Source organism: Monodon monoceros, unplaced genomic scaffold (genome assembly GCF_005190385.1).
Source record: "Monodon monoceros isolate NGI ecotype Baffin Bay Population unplaced genomic scaffold, NGI_Narwhal_1 Super_Scaffold_20, whole genome shotgun sequence".
NCBI classification, from domain to species: Eukaryota; Metazoa; Chordata; class Mammalia; order Artiodactyla; family Monodontidae; genus Monodon; species Monodon monoceros.
In genome coordinates this window covers 99587978-99606414 of record NW_021703777.1, presented here as the reverse complement: position 1 = coordinate 99606414, position 18437 = coordinate 99587978, and the positions used below count along the sequence as shown (strand labels likewise).

General features: G+C 48.2%; 1 protein-coding gene across 1 annotated transcript in view; it reads right to left on the bottom strand.

The window, feature by feature from the left end:
* Nucleotides 1-18437, bottom strand: part of SLC2A9 (solute carrier family 2 member 9) — a 187919-nt gene that overhangs the window by 101228 nt on the left and 68254 nt on the right. Inside the window, 1 exon segment of the mRNA XM_029235473.1 lies at nucleotides 11303-11435. Coding sequence (XP_029091306.1) covers nucleotides 11303-11435 — 133 coding nt within the window.

The following is an 18437-nucleotide window of genomic DNA, read 5'->3' as shown; positions in this document are numbered from 1 at the left end:
CCAGTACCAGGGTGAGATGACTAGGGGAGTGAGGGATGGGGTAGGGCTGAGACGGTCAGTGTTGTGTGTCAACTTGGCTGGGCCACAGAAAGCAGATATCTGGTCAAACACCAGTTTAGCTGAGGGTGACATTTACATCAGTAGACTTTAGTAAAACAGATGGTCCTCTGGAATGTGGGTGGGCCTCACCCAATCAGGTGAAGGCCTTAAGAAGTAATGACTAAGGTCCCTGAGGAAGAGGGAACACTGCCACCAGATGGCCTCCAGACTCGAGATGCAGCCTCAGGTCTTCCCTGGGTCTCCAGCGCCCACAATCACATGTGCCAATTTCTCAAACTAAATCTCTCTCTCCCCCCCTCTACACACACACACACACACACACACACACACACACACACACACATACACCATATTGGCTCTGTTTCTCTGGACAGCGCTGACTAGTACAGGGGCCACCCTGACCACCTTGGGACCCCAGGGAAGACGTCACTCTGTCTCACTCCTCCTCTGAGTGCACTGTTCTAGAGGCGTGTGGCCTACCACACAGTGGCGGCAGGAGGACGTGCTCACAGACCCTCAACTACAGGGCTGGACCTGACCAAGGGCCACAGCCCCTGGGCTCTGTAATCCCTCACCCCGGGTGTCCAGGCCAGGCTTTGGGGGGCAGCTCACAGCCACTGGCGGAACACAGCCAGGCAACTAAGGCAGCCTTGCTCCTGGGACACACACAGGGCTCCTCTGGGGCTGACCTTGGCTGGAGGACGTGTCAGGGCCTTGCTGAACCTTCCCTGTCCTGTGCAGCACCTAGACCCTTCTGCCCAAGCCCTGTCCCTCTCTTCTCCACCGGGGGTTGGGCTGGTCCCACGCCTGTGATCTCTCCACCTCCCCTGGTCCCTCCACATTCCCTTCACATGCACTTATGCCAATAAGTTCCTGCCCACTGGTCCACCTGGTGTCTGCTTCTTAGAGGACCCCGACTGACAGTTGGCAGCCCAGACACTGAATTCGGAACCCCTCAGTGGGCTGCACTGAGCCTCCTGGCATAAGTAGGAATAAGCTGGGCAAGAAGGAAGGACAAGCATCTTCAACAAGGCGGCCATCTCCTGGCCTCTCCACAGCCCTTTGAGACAGGTCTGGTATGACAAGATGACATGGAAGGTCTTCCCAAGGCCCAGGACCTCTCTGCATGACCCCAAGTTCTCGGCTGTGTCCAGGATGCTCATGGCCTGTATGGGCAGTTGTTTCCTTCCCTTCCTGGACAAGGACCTACCTGATAAAAAACAAGTGTTTGTTGACTGACTATTTTGGCCACATGCTTATAATGACCACAGCCGTTGTTGCTACAGTGTTTTTACACACTGCAAATTATTCTCACATCCATGATCTTATTTCATCATCCTTCCGGTCCCTGGAGATAGGCATTTGTGCTATTCCCATTTCACAGATGAGAAAACTGAGCCTCATCTGAGACGATGGGCAACTTTCCTGGGCTCACAGGGCTATCATGTGGAGAAGCAGAGACTGGAACCCCAGAGGCTGGGCTCCTTCTTTGGAGCCCACATACCATGGCTTCCAAAGAGCCTGGGAGCATCGAATAGAAGCAGTGATGTTACCGGTATAAAGAAGGAAAGAAAAGTGTGTAAACTTAACGGCTGATACCAGAATGTCTTTCAAGGAAAGAACTGTCTTCACGGAGAAAAATATTTTGATAAGTGCCTAGAGTAGGAGGGTTTGCTGAACGTTTGCATGGTGGCTGGCTGCAGGTTCAGAAGGGAGGGAAGCTGTTCCACACACTAGAAGAAGAAATTGGAGCTCAGGGGCCCTCTGAGCAGGCAGAGTGGACGAGCAGAGATAAGAGGGGAAAACAGAGGCTGGTGAGAGGCAGGAAGTCGGGCACCTTGGGTAACGCGCCCCTCCGGAAACCCTCCAGTGATCCTGTGGGCGTGACTGCTGCTGTGCCGTTTGAGGAAACCAAAGTAGGTGCTGAAGTTCAAGTTGGGGTTACTAGGCTGTAAGATAGGGCAGCATGCAAGAATGCTGGTGCCCAAGACAGCTCGAAGCCCAGAAATACTCAGGACTTCAGAGACATTTGAAGAAGCCTTTGAACATCCTCATGCTGTGGAATTGAGGGGATAGGCAATTCCTCCCAGCACTGAGGGGCACGGGGACCCCCAAGCAGACCCTGGGGCTGCACAAGGATGGCACCGACCACACGCACAATGTAGAAAACATCCTTTGCTTTCCTGGAACCCTCTGTGATTCTCTAAATTTAAAGTGAGTGTAAAATAACAAATGTTGGCAAAGGTGTGGAAAAAAGGGTACCCTCGTACACTGTTGGTGGGAATGTAAATTGGCGTAGCCATTGTGGAAAATCATATGGAGGTTTCTCAAAAAACTAAAACTACCATATGACCCAGCAATCCCACTCCTGGGTATATATCCGAAGAAAAACAAAAACCCTAATTCGAAAAGATACATGCACCCCAATGTTCCTAGCAGCATTATTTACGATAGTCAAGGTATGGAAGCAACCTACGTGTCCATCGACAGATGAATAGATAAGGAAGATGTGCTATATACATACATACAATGGAATACTACTCAGCCATAGAAAAGACTGAAATTTTGCCATTTGCAGAAACACGGATGGACTTGGCGGGTATTATGCTAAGTGAAATAAGTCAGACAAAGACAAATACTGTATGATCTCACTTATATGTGGAATCTAAAAAGTACAACAGACTAGTGAATAAAACAGAAAAGAAGCAGATTCACAGATATAGACAACAAGCTAGTGGTTACCAGTGGGGGAGGGGCCTTAAAGGGGTGGGAGAGGGTGAGTACAAACTATCAGGTGTAAGATAGGCTACAGGGACGTACTGTACAACACAGGGAATAGAGCCAATATTTTGTAATAATTTTTAATGGAGTGTAACCTTCAAAAAATTGCATGAAAAATTTAAAAAGTAATCTATGCAAGAAATTAAAAAACAAAAAAATAAAGTGAGTGCAAGTGGCTAACTCTCAGTCTCTCGCTCTTTGGAATGAAGATGTGCCTTTGTGCTCTGGGAGCTTGGGGCTTTTACACGGTGGTTTCTGAGCTGTGTTTTGCTGCTGCTGTGGACCCCTGGGTGTTTTGTAGGAAGGTGCCTGTCTCCCTGGACTGCTGGTCCTTTGCTCTGCAGCCTGTCCCATCAGCGGGCTCTCCAGCCAGGGAATGCAGAGCCCTGGGAGACAGCTCGTCCAGGGGCAAAGTGGGGAGACGCTCAGAGGTCATTCATCGCTACACCGTAAAAGTGAAGGCAGAGTGACAACAGGGGCGGGGCCCTGGTCTTCCAGGAGCAGGTGACTGTGCTGTTGGGGGGCAGAGATAAGACCTCAGAGGGGCTGCATCTCCTTCTTCTGCCACGTCCCTCTGCTGGGTCCAGGAGATGGTGCCATCTTTCTAGTTGGCAAGTGTGAGCCCAGGGCACTAAACGGCCCCCTTCTCTCTTTGGTGTCTCCAGGTGGACACAGTGTGGCCGTAAGCCTCTAGGCAAGAGCAGGGCTTGGGAGGGGCTGACCACCCCAGGGCTTCCTTCAGTTGGTACCTTGGTACCTTGGGTGACCACCTGGGTACTTGGCTTGGGTTTTGGTGGATGCATTTGGGGGGCAGGAAGCTTCAAGAGGACCACCTCACCTTGCACATCCTCCCTTATCAAGAGCCCACCCAGCACAGAGCACAGCAGAAATCTCTATCCAGGCCAGCCTTCTTCCCTTCCTGTCCTACTTATCTCTATTCTTTCCACACTTTTGTGATCACATGGATTTATTTTATGTTCTATTTTTTCCCCACTGAGCATTATGTACTAGGCATGCTTTCACCATGCTACAATCATCTTATAACTGTTTGTTACATAAGTGAATCAAGTTGGCCTGGGGATAGGGTTTTTAGTTTCGAATACAGATGTGCAATGACTGACTTAACTGATCTCTGATGCAATCAGCACACATCTGGAGTTCAACCCTGGCTCAAGTGTAGAAAATCACAATATGGCAGTGGACATTTTTCTGGCCCTTAAACGTAGCGACCAATGGATCAATTATTTTTTGCTTATTTTATTTGTCTCTATGTACATGCTGTGTCTTACAATTAGAAATACACTTAAACATACACTAAAGGCATCATACTGCCCTCTAGTGAATTCATGACTGGAGTGAGGCAAACTGAGTTTGAACCTCATTTCTGTCTCTACTGGCCGTGGGACTGCAGGCAAGGGGCTCAACTTCTGAGTGTGGGTTTCCTATCTGCAGTCTCTGAGTTTCTGGAGACTTGTGATATTGGAGACAATGAAAGCAAGGCACTGGACTTGGAGCAAGAGCTCGATAAATTATAGCAAGAAAGGGGTGCATGGGAAAGAAAAAACTTTAAAAGCTTCATGCAGGGCTTCCCTGGTGGCGCAGTAGTTGAGAGTCCGCCTGCCGATGCAGGGGACACGGGTTCGTGCCCCGGTCCAGGAAGATCCCACATACTGCGGAGCGGCTGGGCCCGTCAGCCATGGTCACTGAGCCTGCGCGTCCGGAGCCTGTGCTCCGCAACGGGAGAGGCCACAGCAGTGAGAGGCCTGTGTACCGCAAAAAAAAAAAAGCTTCATGCACACAGCCCTTTCACTCAGTTATTTGTTATAAATGGAAATCAGAATGCCCAACAATTTTGAGAATTCAAGTAAAAAAATGTTTAAACTACATTTAAAATGAAGGTAAAGTCATAGTTCAACCGGAACTGATTTTCCTTCCTTAACGTGATGTCTGAATTTCCTGTGCTACTCTAATAAATCACCACAAATAAATCACCACTAGGCTTAAATCGGTACAAACTTATTTGACAGTTCTTGAGGTCAGAGGTCCAAAATGGGTCTCACTGGGCCAAAATCAAGGTGTCATCAGGGCTCTGCTCCTCCTGGGGGCTCTAGAGGATGGTCTGTTCCCTGGCCTTTTCCAGCTGCTAGATGCTTCCTGCATTTCCTCGGCTCCTGGCCCCTTCCTCCACCTTCAAAGCCAGCAGCACAGTATCTTCAACCTGTCTCTGACTCTTAACACCTGCTTCTGTTCTCACAGCTCCTTCTCTGACCCTGACTCTCCCTCCTCCTTCTTTCACTTATAAGAAGACTTGTGATTACATTGGGTTCATCCAGATAACCCAGGATAATTTTCCCTACCTCAAGACCCTTAAATTAATCACATCTGCAAAGTCCCTCATGCCATGCAAGGTGACATTCACAGGTTCTGAAAATTAGGATGTGGGCATACTTGGAGGCCATTATTCTTCTGCCCATCCATGATAATATAAAAACAATAATAAGGAAACATGTTTAAGGCACAAACATGGGGGGGGGGTAAAAGCAGCCTCACAGATAAATCCACATGATGGTCCCCCCCTGTAAACATGATGGAAATGTCATGGAAAAAGACAGGAAAAGCTCAGGTATAAATGACGATTGACTTTTTAGAGAGTTGTGGGTGGTTTTTCCCCAACATTAAACACATTCTCCATTCCCAGAGCAAAAGATTTCAAATCACTTTATCCATAGAATCCCTTTCTTCAAATGCAAGGTCATGCAGAAATTCACATGGCAAAAGCAAACAATCTCCTTTTGATGTGCACAATCCTTTACAGTTTGCAAAGCCCTCCTCCCACAAACACCACTGTACTTGAACTTGTCTACCTTACCCAGAGGCAGGACAGTTGTGATGTTTCCCTTCTTAGGAATCAGGAAACCAAGGCCTAGAGGACATTGGTGGGCCTAGAGGGTCTTGATTAAGCTGGACCTTCTGCCTACTTCCATTGGTGCTTCCCATTCCTGCCTAGTGCTCAGACACCTCCAGAAATGAGAACTCCCCGCCTCCATAAGTGGCCTATTCCATTCTTGCATCTCCTGTCTCATGGCAAATCAAGTCCTTCCTTGCTGTGGCTTCTCCCATTTGGTTCTCAATCTATCATCTGAAATAAGGCTGGTTTCTCTTCCCCTTGACAGCTTGTCAATGGTTTGGTCATGCCCCTGGGTCTTTTCTTCCTTAGATGGAACTAGGAGAAGGTGGAGGCAGCTATGACGGCAGCCCTCTTGAACCATGAGTGGGAAGGAGATTGGGGGGGTGGAGGAGACTCACATCATGGTGAGTCCTTTAGGGCAGAGATCTGAGACCTCTAGTTTGTACCTGCTCTTGATCTGCTACCCCATGGAGGGTCCATGCAGGTCCAAGGGCCTGGACCTCCAACCTGGCCAGCCTGAGGAATCTCTGTTCTTTTTGAAGACAGGTGTTGCAATGGTTTGGAAAAAGCTTGTATTTTCAATGCACCTCTAGCATGAATCCACTTGAATATACTTTATTCTTGCCTTAATAAAAACCAGACTCCTTGTGACCAAGGTAATGTACTTTGGCCCCTAGCACAAAAGGGAATGAAGTCAGCTGTCTCTCATAAGGGCCATTGTTGGGGCTCACTTCTGTCCATCTGGCATGTGACCTTGCCTCCTGAATGTTTCTGGCCATCTCTGGACTGCAGAGCAGTCCCTTAATCCAGCTCAGGCCACCGAGGCAGTTGCCCAGAGCATCCATGGACAAGGGGCACGATGGCATCCCCTAAGGCGCAAAGGCAGCATTGGAAATGTAATGATATGCAGACCAGAATGTGGTTGACAGTCCTTGTGGGGTGGGAGTGAGACGACCGTAGGGGTGTTCAGGAATGACAAATGAAGGCAGCTCCCACTAAATTCGGGGCTTTTACTTGGCTCACTGGGTGCAGGCAGCTCATGACCAGAGCTCACGAGGCCTCATCTCTAAATATGCATCAAACGTCTGTTTAAGCAGCGCCATCTTGAAGGAATCGTGAGTTAGCCTCCGGAGCGCACGAAATGCCTCAGTCTGGCAGGTCCCAGCCAATGGGTACTTGAGTTGCTTTCTTTCCAGACAGTGGCAGAGCCTGCTGGTGGCCAGAGGCTATTACTCATTCTCCCCTCCTCCTTAGGAGCAGGGCCCGACTTTCTGTGACAACAGTGCACTAAAGGACTACATTTTCCAGCCTCCTTGTCAGTTAAGAGCGGAAACATGATCACATTCTGACCAAAGAGACCTAGCAGTAGAAGGGCAAGTAATCCCTCCTTCTCACCCTGCTCCTCTTGGCTGGAAAGCAGATATGATGGCAGCCACTTTGGACCACGAGGCAACCTTCTGGGAATCTAGAGATGAAGGGCTCGAGGCAGATGGAGAGATGAAAGGAACAAGGCCCCTGACACCATGAAGAATTGTAACAGCCTTAGTCTGCCTACCTTCAACCTTTTCTTATGTGAGAGAGAGAAATAAACTTCTATTTTGTTTAAGACACTATCGTTTGGGTTTTCTATCATAAGGTGGCTGGCCTTAATCCTGATATGTACACCTTTCTCTCAAAAAAACCAAACCAAGGGCTTCCCTGGTGCAGTGGTTGGGAGTCTGCCTGCCGATGCAGGGGACACGGGTTCGTGCCCTGGTCCGGGAGGATCCCACATGCCGCGGAGTGGCTGGGCCTGTGAGCCATGGCCACTGAGCCTGCGCGTCCGGAGCCTGTGCTCCGCAACGGGAGAGGCCACAACAGTGAGAGGCCCATGTACCAAAAACAAAACAAACAAACAAAAAACAATAGCAGCCAATAAAGGACAGTCTTCTTTTTCTATTCAGGTCTAGCCAGTAACTGGCTTCTAAATGCCATAGAAACACACTCCCTCCCATCCACAAAACAACAGCAATAAAAAGCATTGTTTTTTTATTTATCTGGGGATTGAGGTCTGAGCTCTCTGCCAAGTCTATATGCCTGATCAGGGTCTGGTGACAAAAATACAGACCATGGGGGCTGGGATGACAAAGCATTACCGGGAAGGAGCATCCAGAGGTATCATTCCTTCATGGTGATGAGCATATATTACTTTTTTCTCTTGCCTGTATCGTTTTCTTGAAGCCATCCTCCTGTACGCTCTATAATTCTACTAGAGATGTCAATCAAACCTTGCAGCCCTCCATCCCCCAATCACCAGACTGGATAGTAACCCAGACTGGTCAATTCTGGGAATTCCCATCAGGGAATTCTAACTCCTGGGGCTGATTAGCTGATTCAAAGCCTGAAAAACTGCTTGTGTTTTTCGCTTCCTCTCTGGGACCTCTGTGCTTGCTGTGAGAATATGCCTGAGCTAGCCTGCTGGAGGATGAGGTACATGGAACAGAGCTGAGCCATCCTGGATCAGCTGGCTGACCACCAGATATGTGAGAGAGCTTCTGCTGAGACAAGAAGAGTTGCAAGGTCAAGCCCTATCAAGATTAACAGAGTAACTGCCATTGTCTTCAGCCAGTGAGTTCCGAGGTGGTTTGTTACGCAGCATTATTATGGTAATAGCTAACTGCTACAGGGTCCTTTCTACCAAATTACCAACAGACTGGGCAAGGTGTATCTCCCATGGTGCCAAACAAGGTGGCAGGTAATAGAGTGTGTTTTATTTATGCTCATAGGTTCCAGAGCAAGACTTTCAGAGTTCAAATCCCAGCACTGCCATTTGCTAGCTTTGTGTCTTTGGTTAAGTTATCTTGTCCTCAGTTTTGTTTTGTTTTTGTCTTAAAATGGAAATAATAATGCGATCTACTTTCCATGGTTGTTGTGAGGGTTTAACAGTCTAACAAATGTGAAGTGCTTAGAATGAAATGTTCTCAATGCAGGTGAGCATTGAGGAGTGTGTCTGCCTCCCGTAACTAGATGCCCCCTTCACCTCCTGGAAGGCTGGAAGACCACCTTATACTCTCCTCTCCCCACCACCTGGCAGAGCACCCAGCACAGTAAATATCCATTGTTTGCTGAATGCCTGGAGTGAACTTAGCACTTTTATTAGTATAGATGCAGGTTTCAATGTTCTATTTCAACCTAAGGTCAACATCTTTGTTCTTTTTATAAAGCGTACATGTAATATTTATCATTTTTTACAACTGGCCTTCTCTCTCACTCCCTGTTGTGCTATGAAATAAATCTTTTAAACCTTCTGTGCTGTCTGGCATTTGGATGCACTGCCCATTCTGACTGTACTTAGTTGGAGCGTTTCCCAGGATTTCCTCCCCAGTGGAGCCAGATGGGCATCCTCACGTGCCAGGAGATCAAGCTGGAGGAATTGCTGTCTTCTAACAACCTATAACCTAGTTGCTTTTGGAAATCAGATCCCATTGGCTCCTTCTCAGCTGCCTTTGTTTTACTCCAGAGCCTCCAACCATCTGACCATCAGCCTTCTTCCCTGAAGCCTGACTTTTGGATAGGTTGCCTTCCCAAGGGCCCCATGGGAAGCCCCGTAGACCACTACCCACTTGTGTCCCTCTGTGCGTGAGGGTGGTGGGAGGGAAATCACCCCTGGGTTCCAGTCCTTCTTTTGTCACTTACTGGCTATGAGATGGGGGAGGAGCTTTAACCAGGGTCCCCTGTGGGCTTCTGAGGGAGGGGGCTCAAGTCCCATCCCCACAACCATGCTCCACAAATTTTGTGTATTTGGGCATCTACCGAAGAAAGATCTGTCCTTTCCATCAAATTTTAAAGGCCTCTAGAAACCAGAAACCATATAACCACAGCCCTGGACAAATCATTTCACCCCTGTAAGCCTCTGTTCCTTCATCCAAAAAATGAAAGTAATGATAATGTTCTCTGATTTCATGTTATAGAAATGTCGTAAATGAGGAAATAGATCTGAACTACAAACTGCTGGACAGACATAGGCAATTATTAATATTTCATTATGACACGTCAATTCAGAAAATACTTAGGTTGTTTGGATTTTAAAAGATGTGGCACAAATTATAGTGAGCTAAGGACTACATATAATTCTCAGTTTTTTCTTGGATGTGGACATTTGGGAAATTTAGATTAGAGGACAGGATATGGATAATAAGAACCTGGACAGAGTCCTCAGTAATAATGACAGCAGGTAATACTGTGGACCATATAGATATAGATATCATCTAATTTAATCCTTACAACAAACCCATGGGGGAGGCTTATATCATTTCCTTTTTACAGATGAGGATTCTGAGAATCAGGACGGTGAAAAGAATTGGTCAAGGTCAGACTGCAGAGCTGGGATGTGAAGGCAGCACTAGTTATTCCCAGCCCTCATGCTGAACCTCGGTGCTGCCGACCAAGTCTTGTTTTATAAAACTAAAAGAATGGGTATGCTATTGTTCATTCTACATTGTCTGTCTCCAGGCAAAATGATTTTGCCTTTTCCGGGCTGTAGAAATGCCTCTGATTCTGAAAGCTCTACTTTGAATCTGGCCTAGAAAGCTACACAAGATGACTGCCAAGCCCCATGTGGGCCTCATGCTTCCCTCCTGTAAAATGGGTATATTTCTGTTCCTTTGCAGGGCTAATGGGAATGGTCCAGTGGGTCTTGTTGCAGAGGCCCCACGCTGGTGTGATGTGAGGGCTCATTCTGTGCTTGTATGTTCCCTTTCCTTGCATGTGAATGTTAAGATGGGAAATCTGATCAGTGAGGACGAGAGGAGCAGAGGGAGGGCCGGGATAGACTTAAACCACTAAGAAATATGCAGCATCTCTGGGGTTGGGACAACCCGAGAGGTGACCACAGAGAGACACTGAGCAGAGGTGAGCAGACCTGGGCCTTATCCTACTCTGTCCTGGCTTTTCCAGGCTCCCTGTTGCTAACCGTAAAATTGTCACTTGCTATCTGGTTCTACAAGGATTAAGTCACTAGCCACTGCAGTCGCTGACCTTCAACAGCCCCTGAAAGGAGTTCCGGGCAAGGATCAGGAATGAGGCGCTCTGTGCTCTGGGAAAAACTGGTAGAACAGGGCTTCAGAGAGATATTTTCAGGAGAAGATTTTATGAGCTGAAATTTCTTGCATATCCTCATATCTAGAAAAGCACTAAAATCATTAATGGTGACATCTGCTCGTGACCAGCAGCAGCCTTCTGCCAAAATGTGTGCTTGGCTGTACGTACCCCTTTCACTGAAATCATATATACTGACACTCCCACACCTCTTTGGGCGGTCTCTCAGAGCTATCTGAGATGCTGTCTCCCAGGCTATAGTCCTCATTTTGCCCCAAATAAAACTTAACTCACAACTCTCATGCTGTGCATTTTTTTCAGTTGACACTTTGATCTGTGTCCCCACTCTGGGCCACCCATAGCAGGCTGTTGGGAAGATGAAATGGGATAGGGTGTCCTAGGGCACCCAGCATGCCCTGCAGCGCTGACCCCTGTGAAGAGGCCAGAGCCACATGGACCAGACAAAGCGGCCCCTACCTTTCTCAGCTCCAGCCTGGTCGTGCTTCTCAAAGATCAGGTAGCGTGGGCTCTCAGGGAGAAAGGGCAGGCTCACCAGCTGGACCAAGACGGGGACGGCAATCACCCCAAACAGGTACGGCCAGGTGCTCTCCTGAAGGGAGAAGAGGGGGCCGGTGAATGATGAGGACTTCAGTCATTATTTGGGGGCTAGGCCCCTGGGCCAGGCAGGGTCCCTCTGCACAGTGTGAGCCCCAGGAACAAAGGCTGGGGAGCGATTGGACACTGGTTTTGTTAGGGAACCATTGACTGAAACCGCCCGCCTTGGCCAAGCATGATAATGACCGCTTGCATGAGTTGTCTCACACAGGAGGTCCTAAAACTAAATGGGCGAATTCGGGAGGGGCCAAAAGGAGGGAGGAGATGCCAGCCCATAATAAGTCCTGCCAACCTTCCAGAAACCCTCACACTGGAATCCATCTTGGCTGAGAGATGCGCACTCCGCCAGGAAGGACCCTGAGTCAGACCAAGTATGGGCACAAGCAAGATGATGATTGGCCAGAGACAACCCGGAAACCAACCCCATTGCCCTAAACCCTGAGACTGCAACACAGGTGGCAGAGCAGTTCTCCTGGGTTCCCTTACCCTGCTGCTCTCTGCCTGGGCACCCCTTCCCAATAAAGTCTTTTGCTTTGTCAGCACGTGTGTCTCCTTGGACAATTCATTTCCGAGTATCAGACAAGAGCCCACTTTCGGGACCTGGAAGGGGTCCCCCTTCTGGGAACAGTTTAGCACCAGGCCCACGTGTTTGGTATCTCCATGCAGGGGGTTGGTGAATCCTCAGAGCCACCTGACAGGCGGTTACCTGAAGGGTGACTCCAAGAAGGTGCAGTTTGGGGAAGCCAAGAGCTGGCCAACTCAGAGGCCCCTGGGGCATCAAGTCTGGCCTGAAGCGGCTCAGCTATTTCCTGGTTGTGTGGCCTTGGAAACATTCTCACGGCCCCTTGCAATCCCCTTCTCCTCACCTGGGGAATGGGGACAGCCACAGGCACCCCTCAGGCAGGCGTGAGAGTGGGATCAGATGATGCGCTCACTGTGAGGCCTGGCACCCAGTAGGTACACAGAGGAAACTACTACTATGCGGGTGGCACCACCCAGACGCCTCCGAGGCCCAGGATATCCGACCCATCTTGCTCCTGTCAGTGAAGGGCGGCTGGAGCTTTTCCACGTCCCCAGGGAAGTGAGGGTGGGCCTTTGGGCACAGCTCGCCCCTGAGGTGGGGGAACTTGTCACTTCCCACCGGCTGTGAAAGGCAAGCAGGCCAACACCCACCATTCAAGAGGCATTTTGAGTCCCTTCAAGCAGCACCATTCGCCTATTAGGTAGCTTAAATGCTGCACGGGGGGGCCCATATTATTATGCTGATTAATTAAGGCAGCATTCTTCCTGATTTTTTTTTAAAACCCAGGTTTACAAATAAACTCTCATTGTGTCTCTGAAAGGAGAGAACATCAATAGACAGCAGTTCTGATGGGGAGAAAGAGGAAAAAAACCCAAAGTTCTCACTGTGGAATTCTTGAATGTTTCATTTCCTAAGAAAGTACAAGGAGAAAAGAAGACACATCCAGACCTAGAAAGGCTTCACACAGGAAGAAGGTTCAGATGCCCTTGTTCCCGGTGAATTTAAGGTTCTTGTCTCGCTGCAGAAGAATTCGGAGACAAGGCAGGGAAGTTAAGAAAGTAACGTGAGAATTTATTTAAGCAACAATACGCTCTCAGAGAGGGGCAGACAGGTGAGCTGCTGTCCTGGCCTTCTTTGGCAAGCCAGGGTATACAAATGAAGGCGTAGAATATTCCCTGGGGAAGGAGGAGTTTGGGGGTTGTATTCATTGATTTTCATCCCAGCTCCATCTTCCCAAGGGGAGGAGGGGTGTTTGTCCTTATTTAGCTTAGATCAGAAGTGTCACGGTGTCGGTGCATGATGGGTACTTACCTGCAAGGCTAATTTTATTGTAATGAGAGCATAATGAACAGCAGGTTACATTTGGACACAAGAGATTCCCGAATTGCCTCATCTTTCTTTGTCTGCTTCCAGGACACTTATCACCCCAAAGGTATGGTTTCCTGTCAGTCTGGAGCTTCCTGCTTTTCTTTGTCTGCCCATGGACCCCCACTGTCTACAAGATGCGTGGTTTCCTGCCACCATAGGATATGACAAAAACTGGTTAGAACCAACTAGGTCCAAGATGGCGGAAGATTCAACTTCCGGTGTTCCTTAAGCCTCATTATACACTCATTGTAATACATTAGCTTGCTAAATGACACACCCATGACGCCATGACAGTTCTGAGGCCAACCATAAAAGGCCAAAAAGTGGGCGGTGGCCCAGTTCCTGGAAAGCCCCGCCCCTCCCCCCTAAAATAATTGGAATAATCCTCCCACTCATTAGCCTATGAAATTACCCAGTCCATAAAAACTAACCAAGCCATATTTTGAGGCTTCTCGCCTTTTGAGATGGTCCACATTCTGTCTGTGGAGTGTGCTTCTCTCTAAATAAATCCACTTCTTACAGATCACTTTGTCTCTCACTGAATTCTGTCTGCAATGAAACATCAAGAACCTGAGCTTCATTAAGTCCTGAGACCAGGTGCGTGATCTCAATTAAAAGACTGTGGGTTCAAGTCCCAATCTGAGGTACACGGTTTCACCACTAGATGGAAACTGCTGACCATCAGCAGGCAGACCCCAGAGTGACCATCAACTTATAGACCCCCAGGCTGGTTGGAGCCAGAAGACCGACATCTAGATTCCTGAACCATCATCCTGTTGCCTCACCATCAGCCAATCAGAGAATTGAATACAAGCTGATCGGGCACCCTGCGACCCCCTCCCTCACAATGTCTTTAAAAACCCTTCCCTGAAAGCCATCTGGGAGTTCGGGTCTTTTGAGCAGGAAGTGCCGGTTGTCCTTGCTTGGTGCCCTGCAATAAATGCTGTACTCTCCTTCACCACAACCCGGTGCAGTACACTGGCTTTGCTGCATATCAGCCAAGTGGCCCTGAGGGGCTGGTAGCGGAGAGGGAATGCTGAGGGTTACCTTTTGGGGTGTGAAAAAAATTCATATTTTATGGCAAGACAAGAAAAAATTTAAATAAAAAATTGTCCCTGCCCTTTGGCTCCTCTGCCCTCTACTGTGCACTGTGTATCTGCATTATGCATCCACCAAACCTCCCCCATCAGCAGCAATACCTGCTCAGCCATAAAGAGGAACAGTCTCCTTGCATCAACAAGACAGCTCCTTAAAGATAACATTCCTTCCTGACCTTGGAAGGGGCCATGATGACACTTGGATCTGGATTGTGTAAATGGTCAATAATACGTCATTTAATGTACACCCCTCTGTGTCAAAAAACTTATATAACTCTGCCTTCATTTCTAACAGGTGCAACAGTTCTTGGAGCTTTCTGAGGTGATCTTCCTGGGTTATAATCCTCAAATTTGGCTCGAATAAAATTTTCCATTTCTTTCTTAGATCGACTGATTAATTTTTCATCAACAGGGGTAATGAAAACATTCTGGAATTAGAAAGGAGCGATGGTTGCACAACTTTGCAAATATACTAAAAACCACTTTTAAATGATGAATTTTATGGTATGTGAGTTATATCTTAATTTTTAAAAAAAGATCATGGAATAAAAAAATGACATACAAATAAGTAGAATTTTCACTACATCTTTTTTGGTGTGTGTGTGTTTATTTTGTTTTCTCTTAGGGTTTGGCTACTGTCTCAGTAAGAGCAAAACCAGAAAGCTAGGGGAAAAAGACAAGGGAATCAACCCAATTAAGCTCCTACTATGTGCCAGGCATGGTGTGAGCTCATCACATGATTGTGTCTTTTGACCTTCCAGCAGCTGGTGCTATTTGCACTTGAGAGATGTGGAGACAATGTAATATCTGTGCTGAGGCCTCCAGCCAGCAACTGCACACGTGGGAATCAAGCCCGAGCTTTTCCCACAGCATCAAATTAGAGAGGCCCCTCCCAGGGGTGGCAACCTTGGAGCTGCCACTGGGTGGAAGGAAGAGAGGAGCTGGAAGGGTACTCTTGGAATAGGAACAGCAAGTACGGATGTGCCGAGGCATGATCCACCCAGGATCATTGAGAACAACAACTGTAGAGGAAATGTAGGACCAGGGGATGCTGGAGACATGGGAGCTTGGGTGGAGGCTGGGTCATGGGTGGCTTTGCTGCTATTCCATGGCACTTGGACCTAGCTCTGAGAACAACCAGGGGCCTTTGAACTGAGATGGACACCCCCTTTTTCCCCGAATCTACAATTCAGTATTTCTGGAATCATGCAGTCTGTGAGTACATTGAATGGATTCCCAGTATTACTGAGAAGCCCAGTACGGCCTGTGATCCACAGCATCTTAAATGCAATCTTTCCTAACGGTGATCACTTTGGTAGCTGTGATCTGGGCTCCATCTCTGGAGAAAAACTGATGCTACTGACCCCAGGGTGGGTGAGCCCCAGCTTGGGGTGCTGACGGTGTCTGGACCGGGGAGGAAGAACAGCGGGAATGTTCAGAGTGGAGCTCGGGCAACAGTTTACTCCCAAGGCACTGAGCTTAGCCAACAGCAGAGTACGTGAACTTGGCTCTTTCCAGTGAGTGTTTAGAGGTTTCCCAGAGATGTTAGGTAGTCATAGGGAGAGATGTTGTATTTAGGAGTAATTATTGCCCATCTTCTACCAAGAAAAGTACGAGTGGGTATGTGGGTCGTTGATCATTTTAAGTAGACTGTTTCAGCCATATTATGCCATGTGACCCACCCAAATAATAATACAAATGGCCACAATGCCTTTCTTCTATGGATGGCTGCACCAAGCGCTTTAAGCATTTATAACAATGAATGAATACGTCTGATCTGCCAACGACGTAATAACTATCGTGAACACTTATGAGCAGTGACCTGCAGCCTGGGCACAGATCCTGAGCAGGCTGTCTGGATTTGAACGCTGCCTCTCTCCCACTCTCTGTGGCCTTGGGCAAGTGACCTAACTGCTCATGCCTCAGTTTTCTCATCTGTAAAATGAGGATAATACTTATGCCTATACATTGGTCATTGTGGGGGGTGTTAAATGATTTAATAGATGTATAAAGTGTTCAGCCTAGGAATCCACACACTAGCATTCCACAGGAAAGAGCAGTTTTTACTACCAAACACCGTGAAAAGTTCATCACATAGACTATCTCTTTGCATCTTCACAGCTGTCCACCGAGATGGAGCCCATGATGAAGCCCAGTTTACAGAAATAGTCACCACAGCATAGAGAGGCTAAATGACTCATCAGGGCTCCAACTGGTCACAGAGCCCTGACTGAACGCCAGGTCTCAGACCCCAGAACCTGAGTTTTGATCCTTGAAGCCTGGTCACAGGTGCCTCAGTGACCAGGGAGGGACCATGAGGCCACCAGACCCAGGGGATCTGACCTCGTCCATCAGCCTCCAGTGGTCCTCAAAGATGATCCTGGGTACCTGGTCCTAGCACCGAGCCGAGGTCTCAGCATTTCCCACTACAGTTTAGACTTCTTGCTGCCTGAGGGCAGAGAGCATGCCTGGCACATAGTAGTTGTTCAATAAATACCTACTGGAGAAACACAGGAGCGTGGGAAGGGGCTTCTTACATACCATTGCTGTTGCAAAGAGCCCTGCCATTTGCATTTCTTTTTTTTTTTTTTTTTTTTTGCGGTACGCGGGCCTCTCACTGTTGCGGCCTCTCCCATTGCAGAGCACAGGCTCTGGACACGCAGGCTCAGCGGTCATGGCTCACGGGCCCAGCCGCTCCACGGCATGTGGGATCTTCCCGGACCAGGGCACGAACCCGTGTCCCCTGCATCGGCAGGCGGACTCCCAACCACTGCGCCACCAGGGAAGTCCTGCATTTCTTTCTCAGGAGCTATTCAAACAAAAAGCCATGTTTTAAAAAATCATGTATTGAAATGGAGAAGGACCCTATGGCCCTTGACCCCAGCACTACGTTCTCCACCTGCCTTTTGTCTGTGGAAAAACTTTAGCCAAAGAATAAGTTTAATCAGAGAAGTGAGAAAATGCAGAAACAAAAGAAAACAGTCCAACAGGACTAAATAATAATAGTTTAGTCATTAAGCATAGTCAGGGCCCTTTAGTTTCTATTCAAGGGCTATAAATAATACTCTGAGCCATATCCTGTGAGCTGTCTTATAGATACTAAAACCCTCACCAGGTGGAAGAAGTTAACTACATGATGACCAGACTGTAGCCATGACATAAATTGCCACAATTCCAAGAACTGGACTCAAAGAAATGGGAACAAACCAGCCCCGGAACTGAAGATTAACTGTAGCTAAAACAGTCAAGATGACGCTGATCAGGCCACCATGTGACCAATTTCAAGATGACCGTCGGAGCTGACTCTGCTGCTTCTGCATGTAGCCCCCTCCCTCCACCTATAAGAGCTCTTGCCCCCTGATTGTGGAGGGGGGCGGTGAGTCAGCTTTTGGACAGGAGTCCGCCCTCCCCCCGCCAACCCCCGGTTGCCGGCAGCTGAAATAAAGCAAACTTTCCTTTCCACCAACTTGCCTCTTTATTGGCTTTTGAGGGGCGAGCAGCCAGACCCCACTTTTGGTAACAGTATGACCCACCTAACATGGGACCGCTAAGTGCTACGGAGAGTGACTCTCAGATGAGTCCCTGTGGTGCCAGTTAGAGCCTGTTGTGTTCAGTAAAGCATGAGGTCAGAGCCCTTACACTTGCTTATTTTATTTGGGAGGGAAGAAAAATGGAGTCTTGTCTGCCGAGATGATTTTCACTCTCTCTCAGGTAAGGTGAGTGGGTCTTGCGATAACTCAGTTATCTTCCTCTTTCATCTGCAAGGCTCCCTTTTTTAAAATAGACTTCTAGGTCCTATTTCCCCCAAGCTATAGATGACCTCAGGCCTTTCCATACATAAAACCCTCCTGGACCATGATGAGATAGCAAAAACTTTTAAGTAGAGTCGGAATCATTGATCTTATCCCAAGTCAGGTTCTAATTTAAGGACATCACATCGTGCCATCGCCCCCCAGTCAAGTGGAGCCGGGAAGGTGATGCTGGTGGCCACTCCTGCCACTGCCAGGAC